The sequence below is a fragment of the Glandiceps talaboti genome, chromosome 16 (assembly GCF_964340395.1).
Source record: "Glandiceps talaboti chromosome 16, keGlaTala1.1, whole genome shotgun sequence".
Taxonomy (NCBI): Eukaryota; Metazoa; Hemichordata; class Enteropneusta; family Spengelidae; genus Glandiceps; species Glandiceps talaboti.
The window spans coordinates 10,839,718-10,856,016 of NC_135564.1; the positions used below are offsets into that span (position 1 = coordinate 10,839,718).

The 16,299-nt window shown below is 35.2% G+C and overlaps 2 protein-coding genes across 3 annotated transcripts in view; both read left to right on the forward strand.

Moving 5' to 3' along the window:
• Positions 1-335: 335 nt before the first annotated feature.
• On the forward strand, positions 336-2,301 carry LOC144447031 (ankyrin repeat and SOCS box protein 1-like). The gene is made up of 2 exons (XM_078136900.1): positions 336-1,095; positions 2,174-2,301. Exons 1-2 carry the CDS (start codon positions 336-338, stop codon positions 2,299-2,301), a joined length of 888 nt encoding a protein of 295 aa, XP_077993026.1.
• A 4,217-nt stretch (positions 2,302-6,518) lies between these two features.
• Positions 6,519-16,299, forward strand: part of LOC144447788 (uncharacterized) — a 37,232-nt gene continuing 27,451 nt past the window's right edge. Inside the window, exons 1-4 of one of the 2 annotated variants that reach the window (XM_078137871.1) lie at positions 6,564-6,604; positions 12,129-12,217; positions 14,929-15,003; positions 16,091-16,163. In XM_078137871.1, the coding sequence (XP_077993997.1) occupies positions 16,109-16,163 (55 nt within the window). In that variant the 5' untranslated portion in view covers positions 6,564-6,604; positions 12,129-12,217; positions 14,929-15,003; positions 16,091-16,108. Of the gene's footprint in view, positions 6,605-12,128; positions 12,218-14,928; positions 15,004-16,090; positions 16,164-16,299 lie in introns of both variants that reach the window. The other variant, XM_078137870.1, reaches the window with a different exon arrangement.

The following is a 16,299-nucleotide window of genomic DNA, read 5'->3' on the forward strand; positions in this document are numbered from 1 at the left end:
ACACATAGGAAGGTTACAGCGTAGATGTCGTGCGTTCCGTCCTGACAGTACTATAGGACGAAGTAAGGAGGGTTTCAGGAAACCTCTCAAAGGTGTCCTAAGTCAGGACGGTTTCAGGACAGGTTCAGGATGCGTTTGCGTCTACACGCGCTTCAAACTATCCTGAATCCTACCTCAGGTAGGATTTTTAGTGCCGTGTAGACGGGGCTACTGTAACCTCCATCATTATGACTCTGAGTCCAAGGTGATAAATTTGATGACCAGTTTTAGTTTTAAACCATTTGCTTGTTTTACTTACAACAGGCCATTTACAAGACTATGGTGATGCAATGATAATGGCAGAAGAGCAGACAGTCTACGAAGATGAATGTCAATGGCCCATTCACCCCAGAGATTCATTTCTTCATCAGGCAGCTTACATAGGCCATCTAGGAAAACTGCAAGAATGTCTTAGAGACAAGAAGAATCTGAGAATGATTGACAGTAAAAATCGTCTGGGTTGTACACCATTACGACTTGCAGCAACCAAAGGAAACAAAGCATGTCTTGAATGTTTATTGAAGTATGGTTGTAAAGTGGATATAGCAGATATGAAAGCTCAAACTGCATTGTATATGGCAGTACAGAATAATCACATTGAATGTGTCAGAACTTTGTTGAAAGTGGGTGCAAATCCGAATGGTGACGCAGGTCATTTGTGTACACCACTGTATATTGCTGCTATGCGTGGTTCACTACTGTGTATACAGGAATTGTTAGATTATGGTGCTGACATCAACTCCGCACAAATTCTAGCAGGTTCATTCAACAGTACTGCATTATATATCAGTTTTACATACCAACACATGGACTGCTTTAAGTGGTTGCTGTGTTCAGGAGCAGATCCTAACTATGGTATCAGTTCTAGTGGTACTCATCCTACCATCATTTCACCATCTCTGTTTAATGCTGCTGTCAGGAGAAGAGAACAATCATGGATACAACTCTTAGTTGACTTCGATGCTTTTCTAGATCTTAACGATGACAATCTCAGAAGACTGCAGAATCCCCATGACAACGATAAAGAGTTTATGGAATTTCTCTTTTCAACAATTCGTAAGTATTGCTTGAATTAAAATTCATCACCCAGTCTCTTTTCTACTAGTAGGCCATAAAGTACATTCCTGGGAGCATTCTTATCATCCCTTCCCCATTTGTAGAAAGAGGTGATTATAAGAGTGCACATTATGGCTGATCTTCAGTCTATCGCTCGCAGACCAATGAATGCAGTTGGTTCATATTGTACTTGGGTTTAGTATAATGAATACTATTTGGTCATTGGTCAATACACTGAACTACCAGTATGTGCAACCAAAACTGTTGTTTCCTTTATCTGGAGTCATATACTGTATTAGTTCAAAGTCGGTGTCAATGGTAACCGCTCGGGTTATCAGTGCTCGAGCGGTTAGCTCGTACGCCTCTTACCTCTGCAGCCTGGGTTCAAACCCACCAGGTACCAGCATGGGTTTGATTAAAATTTACCACGACGTAAGTAAGAAGAGTGTTGTTCAGTTTGCAGGTTTTCCCCAGGTACTTCGGTTTCCTCCTGCACTAACACTGAACCAAATGAGCCTATAAATGGGACCTGCTCCCGTTGGTTATTCAATAAATAAATAAAGTCAGAGTGCAAATTAGTTACCTGAAATCTACAAGTCTACATCATTGAATTGTATATAGAATAAAGGCTGAAGAAGTCTGATTGATATAGCCATAATATACTATGTAAAGTACTTACACTCTTGACTTCAGAACTAATACAAAAATACCAATATGTAGTGTTCAGGTGTTTTAGCATAACTTACAATGTCATCCTGGGGTATCCACAGAAGAAATGAAATATTTGGAATTTTGGCCTAATTTCAAAATAACCAGTCTCTATCTTATGATAATGAACTTTTTATTTTCAGAGTGAGTTTGTTCAAGAGATATTTGGTTCATAGTTCCAAGGCATGGTGATTTGTACTTTGCAAGACTATTCTGCAATTGAGTAGCTTTCAAATTTTTTTGTACTGGTAGTTAGCAAGACTTGAGAAATATAACATTTTGTGAAACTTGAGGAATCAAAGCTAAGAGTAAAAACTAGTATGAAAGAATTAATTGTTTTACGTGATTTTATATTCTTTTCCTCTAACAGATATCCCAAGAACTTTGAAATCACTGTGCCGAATAACGATCCGTAAACTCTTCAGTTACCATCGACTTTACAAAATCAAGAATTTACCTCTTCCAAGAGCACTGAAGGATTACCTATTTCACAAGTGACATTTCCATTGAAGTCGGTAATGGTCTGCTGTGTTGGATTCATGAATGCTAGAAATAAGTTTATTGCAATAATTGCAGTTTCAAGACTACAGTGTTGAGAACCCATCACCATGAAATCTGCAGTTTCAAGACAACACCGTTGAGAACCCATCACCATGAATTCTGCACTTTCAAGACTACAGTGTTGAGAACCCATCGCCATGAATTCTGCAGTTTCAAGACTACACCGTTGAGAACCCATCACCATGAATTCTGCACTTTCAAGACTACACCATTGAGAACCCATCACCATGAAATCTGCAGTTTCAAGACTACACCATTGAGAACCCATCACCATGAAATCTGCAGTTTCAAGACTACACTGTTGAGAACCCATCACCATGAATTCTGCACTTTCAAAACTACATGGTTGAGAACCCATCACCATGAATTCTGCAGTTTCAAGACTACACCATTGAGAACCCATCACCATGAATTCTGCATTTTCAAAACTACATGGTTGAGAACCCATCACCATGAATTCTGCAGTTTCAAGACTACACCATTGAGATCCCATCACCATGAATTCTGCAGTTTCAAGACAACACCGATTTAGATTTACAGAAATAAAAGAATTTTAATAATGAATACATTTCCAATAGGAGAACTCTGTTTTCAATATGAGACAATCGGCCACCATCCTTTGACTTACCAATTTCTGAAACTGGTAGCCCACTGGGACTACCAAAGAAAAAAGTTAATTTAAAGCCCTGTCATTGTACGATGCACATGCAGTGATGCATACATGTACACTACAACAAGAATCTACCTCACTGTGAATATCAAGAGAGATTTATTATGTTGTGCAAGGACAGAACATTATTCTAGAAAAGGACTGCATGTATCTGAGGTAATTGTTGCCTAAACTCGTAGATCTTTCTTAAAGTATAGATTGAATCTACCTCGTCCTTTTCCAACATGAACCATATACAGTTACACAATGGACATTGTAGAAATTGACATTAGTTATCAAGAGAAAGCAATATACAAACTCACGGACCACACAGTTGATCCAAACCTAACATAGTTTATCATAACACTGTCCATCACTACATAACACAGCACAGTCAATAAAATCACAAAAACTGCCTCACAGACACAAACAGCACTGCAATCAATCAAAAATACAGTTGTTTTTTTCTCTTTAATATTTTTTCTACCATGTTGCTTTAAAATCGGTTCCTTGTTTTGAGTTTATTTGAATTCCGTTTTTGATCACCAATTCTATATGCAAAAGAGTTTTTTGATCTCCAAGTAAAAAAAGGGTTAGCACTTTGGGAACACATGTGCATGTGTGTTTGGTATTTTAAATTCTTCTCATCATCAGAAACAGAATGTGATCAGCTAGTAAGTTTCAGTAAATGAATCGAGCTGGAAACCCCTCCCCTAAAGGGAATGGATTTCACTTTCTGATATTATGCAGGAAACTAATGAAGTCAAGTCCCTAAGATTGACCAGAGGCATATGAGTCCTTGATATGTCTAGAAACTGCTCATCTCTTCACTGGCCTCTCGATCTGTAAAATATTAACACTAGTAATCAATAAATGCAATATTGTACATAGCCAAGTTGTAGTTGTGTGCCTTTGAAATTTACATATTTTTCTAGATAGATTAGTAATGACCATCAACAGGATCTTTTGGCATGAACTTGGTCTGTCATTCTGTCCATGCATTACATCTGACTATTTACATTGATCAAATGACAGTACTTATCTTTTCCTTGCTAATCATAGACACAAACTAAAATGTAGAACTTGTATGTTACTTAAAGTGGCACAAGCTGAGCTTGTAAGTTAATTGACTTGAGTGAAAATACTTACATAAAACCATACCTAAACTATAATATTAGTATGTCGCAGCCTTCGATGACACTGTTGGTAGTATAATAGCGATTTCCTCAACATTTTATTATATGTATAATAAATGATGTCATTGAAACATTTATTCCTAAGTACCAAGTTTGAGTTTTGTCAATAGCAAATGATGATTGAATATGTTTCAGTAATTAGACTACTAATCCTACTAAAAACTTATTAACTCATCTCATGTCCTTTGAGTTTATTTGAATTCCATTGCCAAGTTGTTCAGCCCTATCAAGCTTTGTGAGTGCTGGCTGATAGCATGGCATGAAGGTCGTGTCTCACAGACTACTATCCTAAGCCTTTCAATGTCAAATAATGAAGACAAGTTAAAAGAGACATAGACTAATGAAGCAGATGTGTATATTAAGTACTCGCTTCTTCCACAGTACCTTGTTAGGCGAAGTTTTCTTTGTTGATTTCTTACCTTTGCTATGATGAAGTTTAATTACAATTATCTGTCATTTTTGATTCTTGCAATAGTATTTTACCACCTGGACAAGTGATAAATTTATATGCATATGTGCCAGAGATTACTTGCACCTGTGTGCGTGCATACTACTGGTAGTGGTATTTGCACTGCACGAAAACATTACACCTGCATGCAAATGATATGCAAATGAGGACGTAATCATTTGTTGTACACAAAAGCACATGATTGCATAGTGTCATTTTTGTGGAAATTTATTGTCTCGGATAAACATATGATTGTAATAATAACAACCCCATGCTGCCAAGTGCAAGTGGGGGTGGGGGTGGGGGATATTTGCACTTGTGCTTGTAGTGTTTTCTGCTTGCTACGCACGTGAAATTACTGCCACAGAGAAAACATACTGCAAGCACTCACGGAAATACCCTAAGTATGCCACACTTGCACTTGTGCGTCATGGGGTTCTGTTATATGATCATTTGATTTGTTGGTTGGTTGACACCATTACCTCAGCTCCACACGCTACTATAGGCACATGTGAAAATAAATCTACCTTCTTGTTCTATTTTGACCTTCTAGCATGAAATGAAACACTACAGCAGGTACTGAGAAATGGGTATAGTTTTCAGAGATTTTTTTTTTAAAGCATTTTCTTTTTCAGTTTCATGATGATGTGGGTTTCTGTACATTTTCCAAAATACTGTGTTGGATTAAATTTTCTATGAAGATTTGTTACGAAGTTCAATTCTGATTATTTCAAACTGGGCATGTTTTTCAAAAAGTGTGACATATCAGTTGCATACTATTTAATTTTGTTTTCTGTATAATTTTACCTGGACAGGAGAGGAGGAGCTATTTATAACTGGTTTATACTAATATAGTTTGTAAATGGAATTCTTCCAACAGTAGGATTGTATTTGTTGATTTACTTGAATTTTAAATAATGTAAAAAATAATAAATAATAGTATTGATAATTATCATTATAGTAGTACTGTACATTATTACATGATATTACATTTATTGTAATCAGTAATGAGTGTTATACCAAGAGCAAGCCAAGTTGTGCATGTTCCGACAGAAAATATGCAATTTATTCCCTCGTTGTTCACATCATTTGGTTCTACTTGATATATAAGTCAAGGTGTTCAGAATTATGAATATTTTCCCCAAGTTTTCTTAAATTAAGCTTGCACAGGTATGATTATATTACTCTCAAATATGATGTATTTCTTCATTTACCTGGGAAATGCTCGTAACGTAAGAGTGTGTCACTTCTCACCTTATAGTGACATCGCTCCTCATGACGCTCATATTTTATGAAGCTGAACAACGAAAAACATTGGGGAATGATATCTAATTATCACTTGTCCAGTCCTAGTACAGTTGAAAGTGTGTGTGTGTGTGTGTGTGTGTGTGTGTGTGTGTGTGTGTGCGTGCGCGTGCGTGTGTGTGTGTGTGTGCGCACGCGCGTACAAATACAAAAGTGTCGTGTTGTAAGTGTGATGTCATTACTAGAGATTGTCCCATAAACCCTTGTAGGAAATCTTCAAAATGGCCAAACACATCTCAGGTGCACAGGATATCTTTACAAGACTTCACAGTTGAATATTAAAGTTACTGAGGTGTTATTTATCACCCAAATAATTTTTAAGTTGATAGCAGTAGTCAAAAGTCAATACATTCATGTATATGGAAACAATAACATCGAAAAGGTTTTAATTTTTCTTTTATTCAAATTAAGTTGAGATCTAAGATGGAAATCTAAGCATTTCTGTACATTTTCTTGGATATTAGATATACCCCAAATCGAATGTTGTCGTTGGTGGTGCTAATCAAGTCTGGGTGTGCGCCAAATGGATTATCGCCTTATTGGAGAAGTGCAACAACGAACGACAAACGATAATTCCTTTCCTGGCAGTCGGACAAAATGGCTGGCATATTTGCCCGCTTCAATGAAGCCAGGGATTTCCAGGTAAAATACACCATACATGTTTTCTATTTTCTTTGATTTTTGATGTCACTGTGTTGATAAAAGTGTTCTTTGAAATATGTATGCGCTGATTTTAATGGAACTTGTTTATATCTGGATGTGTTGTTGTGAAGGTGTGAGTGATCGGTAATGCTAAGCCGGGGGTCCTTACAAAAAACGACGATCGATAGATCTGTAGATTTTTCTTGAGTTCGTAGGTCAAAATGATGTACCCTGTAGTAATAATTTACAGCGTAAACAGTAATCGGGGAACTTGTACTACTTTTAGTGACACACTCTGTCCGACAATACCACGTTTTGTTCCAAAATATAGACAGACTGCATTGTTAGCACAGTTTCAAATAATGTACAAGCGTACGTATGCTACAACACGGTCAGACAACAGAAACGCAAGACAAGGTCCAGTGCAGTGGTGGGCGGTCAACACTTTGGGTATAACCATTTTATATTTGTAATTTATCCGCGCTAATTAAAACAAGTTTACACTGTACAAGGGAACAGCGAAAGCATTTCTGTTCGAAATATTTGACATTGTGTTGAAATTTTACAGTACTAAAATGCAAGTTGAAGGTAAAATGTCAATGGCTTCTTTAATTAATTAATCTTCACATTGAGTAACTGTAACGTCACACACATTTCAGTCAAGTCGTTCGATATTGTGAACAAAAACGTACAATGCTGAATTTTGTAGCTTTATTGGAGGCTATTATATCGTTTCTTTGTCAAATGCAATGATTTATTTACCTACTATGTCTAAAGCTATCAGCTTTAGAAATTTATTGAGCACTGTTATTGGAGAATTATATATTGTGTAGGCTATGATATGAAGAACTGATGTTATGCATACCTCCATGATACATCAAATGTAAAGTGAACATCACATATGTACATGTTGGTAGTCAGATAAATCACCTGTATCGTTTCCATGCCAACAGCCATTGCTTTATTACGTTTCCTACAGACTATTACCAATACTTGTACGAAACACTGTACTTGAATAATTTCTCCCAAATATTTACTTGCAATTGTTTCTGTTAAAATACTTTATTTCATTTGTTCACAAGTCATGTGACCAATTAATCATTATGCCATAGAAATGAAACTGTTATTCCAATTAAATTGGATATTTTTGCAGTGCAATGGCAAGAAGTTAATGTGTTCTCTGTGTCTCTTAAAAAGGGCTAAATATGTAGCTTACTGACCTGAAATATTTTTTTAAAAACACTAAATATGATATATGTGAGTAGGTAGAAAATTAAGAAAAAGTTTAACCAGGGCTGTCTAATTTAATACATTTCAGAATTTTCAGATCTATGATGGTATGATTATGAGGGGTTAAGATCAGTGTTGTTCAGATGTACAGTATTGGTATGATAATCGGTGACAACAGCCTTCAATATATTTTATATAGAATTACTAATGATTATTACCAGTACATGCTATGCATATATATATAGTTGACAGAAATGCATGTATGTAAAAAAAAAAACCCTAGAACTGTACAGTATATTTGTATTTACTGACTAATGTATGCAATCACCCTGAATGGTCCCCAGATGTTACACAGGTCCAGGATATTAATAGATGAGAGGTTTTATGATAAACTGCTGTCAGTGTCACTCTGCTATGTAGTAATCAGCATTTTTTCATATTTTATTACGATATTTCCTTCATTTTCACTTGGCAGTATCACATTCTGTAATAAGTAGTTTCTCTTTCCATCATTCTATTTTTCCGAAATTTGAGATTAATTAAAAGTTACTGTGTTGTGAATATTAGTAGATGTATTTCAGTTACAAGTAAACTTTAAAAAAAAAATCATGCATATGTTGCCAAGGATTTTAAAATAGTGGGGTTTTTTTTTTGACTAATTTGAAATGTCCAGATGTGTATAAATTTAAGGTATTGTGTCAAGAAACATGTACACATGTATGCATACAGTTCAAGGCTGTAAAATTGAAATGCATATGCATGATACATGTTATTTTATATATCAGTGGAACATGAGATGACATTTATATATAATATACTCGACATCTGTGATTTAATTTTACCTAAATGCATGTTGTAAGGGACGAATGTTTTACACACTGTTTGAAAATATTATCTGAAACAAGTAAGAGAAGAAAAAACAGACATGCCATTTGAAGAGAGCAGGGATCTTTAATTAACGATAGTGAAATATTTTGTGGTGTGATTAACAAAGATGGTCAATAATTTTCCAGTGTACACGTACATATTGTAGTCCTAAGTTATAGATAAATTTATGCATTTTTTGATCCATTATTTATGTAGTCTGTACAGGACTCAAATTTAATGCAACTTTTGGGCATGTTAGTCAGATTAACCAAGTGAACTGTTTCAGTTACAATTTTCTATTGATTTCCATTGGTACCTTATACATTTTTAAATCAAGATATGTTCATTAGTGTATATGCCTTAGACTATTGCTAGATTGTGTTTTTTTTGTGTCTGGAAGTTTACAGGTGAATCCTCATGAAATGCGACATTTATTATTTATCACAGATTATTATCGTTGTTTCCTTTACAATATTCTCTCTGAACAAGGTAAAAGGAGTAATAAGCCCCCTTGAAAATTCTAAGAACCCTCTTGATAAATAGAAAATTTACATTTTAAAACAACTCAATTGACGAGTCAACATGGTAGGGTAATATCTAAACAGCCACTGCACCCCAGGGTAATCAGTTGTCAATTCAGCCCTGTAGGATGCCTTCAAACTGAAGCCACATAAATGTTCACCAGTCATTTGAACTGCAACAGTAACAATTTGTATTTCAAACATATTCAGCCAACATTGTATAAGGTGATACATGTATGTAAAACAGCCACTAAACTCCAGAGTAATCAGTGCTGAGTTGTCAGTGTCTGAATACTCAACCCTCTGGAGGTGCCTCCAGCTTGAAGCCACAGAGGTTGTGTACATGATTACCAATCATTCAAAATTCAAAAAGATGGAAATGCCTTTAACCGTTATAACATTTGGAAATGAAGTGATGGGTAATCAGAAAGACATGAAAGGAAAAAAGGAAGGAGTCTATTATTATTGAAATATAGCGTTATCCATGCATCTTTTCTTTGTGAGTGTGTGTTATGTGGCATGGCTTCACATTGTCAGCACTGTATAACTGTTTTCACATGTACTAGCCAAACCAAACATCTGCTATAGACTTCTGTTTTTATGTAATTAGTTAATTGTTATGTTAACCATAATGGTGATATATGGGGTTGATGTATTTATGCATTTTAAAGTGTGTGATATACTAGTTATACTAATAAGTACAATTAGTGTCTTTCAAGGAATCATGCATTGTGTGTGACCTGTCAAATTTTTATACGCTGCTGTTTCTGTATTGAGCGGGACTGACAATTTGCATGAAATTCAAAATAGTTAAGAATATACCGGTATAATATGTACATATTGGCATGTACATGCATATTATATGTCACTATGTTAGTCTGACTTTTTCAATATGATGGTATGTTTTGCATTTCTTATTTTTTTTGGACGGAATTTTCCCATTTCATTTTACTACTAGTAACACTGAAGTGAATCACTTTCTCTATGTGCTACACTCATTTATAGCATTCATATCAAGTGTAAAAGTATACCGTTTCAATTGGTTTATTTACAAGCCCAACATGTGGCCTTTCTGATGTGGTCAATTAGCAAATGAAACAGTATAGTTTCACACTTGATATGGATGTTATAAATGGTTGTGGTACATAAGAAAACGCTTTACTTGGTGTTATGGGTTGTAAATTTATGGAAAATGAACATGAAAAAATGAAAGGTCCAGTGTAGGCTGTAAAAAGGGTTCTTTTTGCAATCTGAAAAAAGTGATTTGATAAAGTAGACAGTCAGTCATCCATAGATTGCAAAGTGACAGTCGGATGTAAACATGACAAAAATTCCAAAAAGAATGAATTTACTGTAATCTGATATTGCAAAATAAATGGAATAAGTTAGACTTCTGATATATACATTGTATTTGTACAAGAGAAATGACCATATAAAATGGAGTGTTTGCTTTGTGTGCCAATGTTTACTTTATTATATAAATTAACAGGAATGAGAATGAATGTTTGATATGCTGGTTACATAATGTTTTTGTTCAGGTAGAGTAACCATGGTAACAGAAAAAAGGGAGAAGTGGCATATATTTCCATAGAATCTATCATACCTCAGTTTGGGAACATGGTAAAATGACCTGGGGGATGGGGGCTCAGGTAGATTTTACCTGTTTAATGCCCTTAGCAAAAACACTGAGTTCGGTAACATTGTATTTGCAAACACTGAGTTCGGTAACATTGTATTTGCCGTTCTACTTCATACAAAATGCTTTATCTTGAAACTAACCTCTTCAGATTTCAATAAAGGCTATCTTTATGTACTTGTGTAGGTTTTGTAGTTGAAAGGCCAGTTTTGGATAAGGATTAAAATGAGGATGCAAAACATATTGTGTGGCTGCGAGAGCTATATAAAAAGTTAGTCCTAAACAAAGAAGTGATCCTATCTGATCCTTATAGCTCCACTGATGAGATAGCGCTAATGAAAAATCATTGTGGGCCTTTTGTAAAATTAGTTCTGACATTACATTTACATTGTAAAGGGGAACTGGAGGAAATAAAGGCATTTTCATAAACTCTATGTTCTGCTGCAAGATCTATGATTTCCCCTTGTGGCCCACCGATACACGTACATCAATGTAGATTTATACTTGTAACTATATACTAACTGCACTTTCTTTGGAAAGCTAAAGGGACAGACAAACATCCAACCATAAGAAACTATTTGTGCATACCCACTTTGTATTTGAGGCATATAGCAGAATGGAAAACTGAGTAATTGTGTGAACTGCGTGTGACAGAAGAGTAATTTATGTTGACTTCAAATCTGTTGGATTTCAATTTTCATTCAAGTGTGAATCTAAAGTACTATGCAAGAATGAAATTGGATATAAAGTTTGTAACAGAATTAGATATTGCTACTACTACAGTAAACTAATATTGGATTTATGAGATCATCATGACATGAAATAACATTCAAAATCAAATTCTATATTTTTCTTTTCCACCAGCTGTTGATAGCTGCAGAATGGAGTAATGCTTTCTCAGCTGAGACATTTTATTTGTGTTACTAGTAAAGTGTTATTGTTTTAATATTTTTCTTATTTTCTCTGTTTTAATTGCCTTGTGTACATCAATGTGTGTGTTTTTGCTATTATTGCAGCTGCTTGTCTAATATACATAATGTGTATGTAATGTATGTATGCATGTATGCACATTGTATGAGTGTATGTATGTGTATATCGTGTGTGTGTGTGTGTGTGTGTGTGTGTGTGTGTGTCACCTTGACTAGAGTGATGTTAAGACTGACAAGTTACACATCTTTGATACTGTCAGTTCAGAGTACTTTAGTGCTGTAATTGAAAACCTTCATAAACTAAAGTTCCTTGTGTGATCTTTTTTTTCATTTATCAACAGCTTCTGACTTATTTTCAGCAGAGGACTAAATGAGTAAACACACTAGGGAAATTTGATATCATGTTATCAACAGACATGTGCATGTACAGGTCAGGCATATGTTGGAGTTGTGCAAGTGTATTATGACCTGACAGTGTGAAAGCATTATCAGTGTGACACCAAATGATAACAAAACATATCATCCTGCACTTGTATACAGTACATGTATGCATTCAACAGCATTTGCTTAATTAACATGTTATTTATGCCTGTAGAATCTGGCCAGATGTGTCACGGCAGTAAAGTACATGTATGTGTAGACAAAAGGGTTGGTCAGACTCGCATGTATCTTTCCTATGTTGAGTTTGAATTATTCTAATATATCGCCAAAAAAGAAAAGAAAAGAGTTTTACTTTAAAAATATATTTGATTGGCATCCAAGATGTATTCAGCAATCAAAAATCCAAATATTTGTGGTTTAGCCCACAATTGGCCAAACAGATGTGGCCATGAACAGCAGATATGAGATATGACTTGCAAGAAACAAAATGGCTGCCGTGTAACGATTCCCCTGCACGTTGGTCAGTTCTGCAGGCATGCACAGCTTATGAACACAACTAATACATTCACATTTATTATTAGTCTAATATAGTAGTACTATAGCATGCAAACTAATGGCATTGTCAATAAGCACATGTTTTCATAAATGGCAGTAAAAAGCAAACAGATTAGTTCATACTTTTTCACTGTAGTGTAAAAGAACTAAGGTAATGTATTGACCTAGACCTAACCCAGCAGAGTGTTTGAAATCAAAGCTTTCGCCCGAAAGAAGTTGTCCAGTTAGTATCCCAGAAAATGAACATTCCATGATCATTACTAAATTTTAGTAAAATCCATATCAACCAAAATCCATATCAGTGGCCACGGCAACTGCAATTACGAATAATTGCTTCTTCAATGATCATTATGAAGTGTATGTTTATGGAGCAATAAATCAATGTATAATGACAATGGTGAAATTTTTATTATGAAGGTGGCTTTTTTTTTTAGGAAAGTACAATTTGTGGAATGCACCTACTCTATAAACAACACCAAATATGTTGTTTATTACAATGAGTTGAATGAGATAATCTGAAATTGTACATCTAACATTAAATGTCAAAGAAAAGTATTACAATCCATCAATCAGATTTCAACAAAGCATTGTATACAGGTTGAGGTATTTGGAGCAGTCAGTTTGGGGTGTTATATTACGAAAATATCTCGGGATGAAATGACATGTATTTTACAAAACTATTCTATCTTCAGAGATCAGAGTTGATCAACCCCAACCTCGAATTCATATAAGGGTAATAGCAGTCTGAATGCACTTGAGATGACTACTGAAAACACTTACCAATAACGCTTTTAAAAAGATGAAATCATCCCATGTGCACCGAGTGAAATCATGTCAAAAAAAGCTTGATATGTACCTGTAACTGTAACCCTGTCTCTCCCTATTGTTATTTTCTGATCTTTACTAGCTCTCTGTTGTTTCAAGTTCCTTTCTCTCTGTTCAAACTGTTGGTAAATTGCATCTAGTCAAGTACCGCTTTGATAAAACTAATACATTTATGTAGTGTTTAAACTATTAAAGACCACAACTAGTACTACAGCAGACTTAGTACTTCGCTATTTCACTTGATATTTATTGACACAAATGATACATGATGTATAAATGTCAGCTATTCTTTCTTATTAATTACTTGAACATGCAGCATGTGTAGTCTGACATCCATTCCAATATCCAAACCTGTAGTTTCTAATAGGACTGCACAGATACCAGGCTGTTATATTTACATGTGGGAGCCGTTTTCAAATTAATTGCTGACAGGCCTCAAAAACAAGATGGCCACGCATTCCTATCCTGCCATTTCATTTGACATAAAACAGTGGCAGTGTGTGAGATCTTATAGCTAGCATTGATATGTCATTTGTATGAAATAAATGTCAAATGAAATAGTACATTGATACAGTATTAATTTAAATATAGCTGTGTTATAACTCTTCACAAAATTCAAACTTTTAAACTGAAAACCTGTCATCATTGAACACAAATGGAGGCTAACCGTTTACACTTTTATTCTATTGTACTTTGGTCCCAGACATGACCTTTGCCACCCACAAAGTAGGGAAATGTCGTCATACAATTTATCAAGTAAACACTTCTGAATTGGTTTGAGAGTAGAAAGCTACCATGGAGGGCTAGACTCAGTAACAGTTCTGATAGCCAATATGAAGGGGAAAAATTGACCACTTATAAATTAATGTGATGTACATTTGTACATCGTGTATTTTGGCAAAATGTTCGATGATGAAATGAAAACGCCAACCTTCAAAGTTTGTGTTTTCCTTGAAGGCTTCAGGATGATGCATTCGTAGATGTCGATGTCATTGCTTGAGCAATAACACTGACAACCTTCTTTTTATGTTGTTTGGTAATTCATAAAAATACTGTCAAATGCCATAGGAGTAAGACGTTGTATCCAGGCAGCCTCCATTCAAGTGTACATGATGCCTCAGTTTTCAGTTGATTCTACATCTATGTACTACACGAACTAGGGCCATGTACATTTTAATTTTAATTCATTGTTTACAAGGATGGCATTAATAATAATAATAAGTGCCATTTTCATACTACAAGTTGAGCTAATTATGTAGCTTGTGTGGGGTGGCATGATTGAAACTAATGCATGGTGTAGGTTGCCATCACTGTCTATGTAACCACACCTTGAAGAGTTCAGTGAGTAGATATTGATACAGTGTGTTTGTTACTTCACAGGGAAGCAGTTTTGATCGATATGAAGAAGGGCATCTTGATACAGAACAGGCCTCCCTGAGCCAGCCAATTCCAGAGGTAAAGTCTCTTTTCTTTGTCCTTATGACCATGATATATTGGGAAACATGATTATTAGGGGAGGTGAAAATAAACAGATCTAGGTGTCGAGAGGAGATGGGACAAGGAAATTGGGTAGAGATTAGAGGTGGGAACAAGGAAACTTATAACTTTAATAGTTATTGGGAGGAGGTGGGACAAAGATACTTAGAGTAAGGAAGAGATGGAACTTGGAAACTTCAATATGGGAGATGAAACAAGGAGATTTACATGTAGGTGTTGGTAGGAACCAGGATTAGGAAACTAACAAGATTTAAGTGTTGGTAGGAAGCAGGACTTGGAAACTAACAATATGTGTACGTGCAGGTTTGGCGGAAATGTGAGACAGAAACTTTGTTATCAATGGAGGGCAGGACAAAGTATGTGAAGGAGATGGTAACTAGTGTATGAACAGGAATTCTTTCACTGTATAACTGTATTGTCAACTGAGAACTCAAGTCAGTGTGATATCTAATACAAATTATGTCATACATGTAGATACTGTAGTATGTACATGTGTGTATGTACAATTGTGAAGGACCTCAAATAAGTGGCTTCTCCAGACAGAATGATACAAAATGTACAGTATGTTGTACATCTCGGATATTTTGGATGTTAGCGATGTAGAATGTAGTGTATAGGATGTGATACAATATATATCATTGTATGCAACAATATCTATTGACAAATGTATAGAAGTCTCAAATTTATCTATAGAGAACATTCATAGTCAAAATGATCCGTTCCCCCGATACCTGTATTACTGCCATTAGTCAGAATTGAAGTACATGTATGTACATGGTTCGTGCTATGCATATTGTGCATTGAAGTTGAACTCTCCTGATTACAGACAAGATGATTAAATGTAGACATAGTGATAATGACTTCAATATTGACATAATGAAGTGAAAAAATATGATATTATATATTTCACCTTAATGTCATTGGAATTTCAAGGATGATTGAAAACACATAAGAATGTAATTTAGTTTAAATGTGTATGTTTGTACTTCGAATTGGCTCGCCTTTCTGTATGGTTTGTCTCTGTTCTTCATACCACTTTATACAGGACAACATTGGGTATCGGATGTTACAAAAGCAGGGCTGGAAAACTGGACATGGTCTAGGAAAATCCATGCAAGGTAGGAGAACAATTCTTTTCTCATTTTCTGTGTGACTGTCACAGAAAAGAAAAAAAAAAGACTCAGTAATCACACCACTGTTAAAACATGGGCAGAATATAGCATTAAAAAAAAAAGAGAAAAAAAATGTAATCAT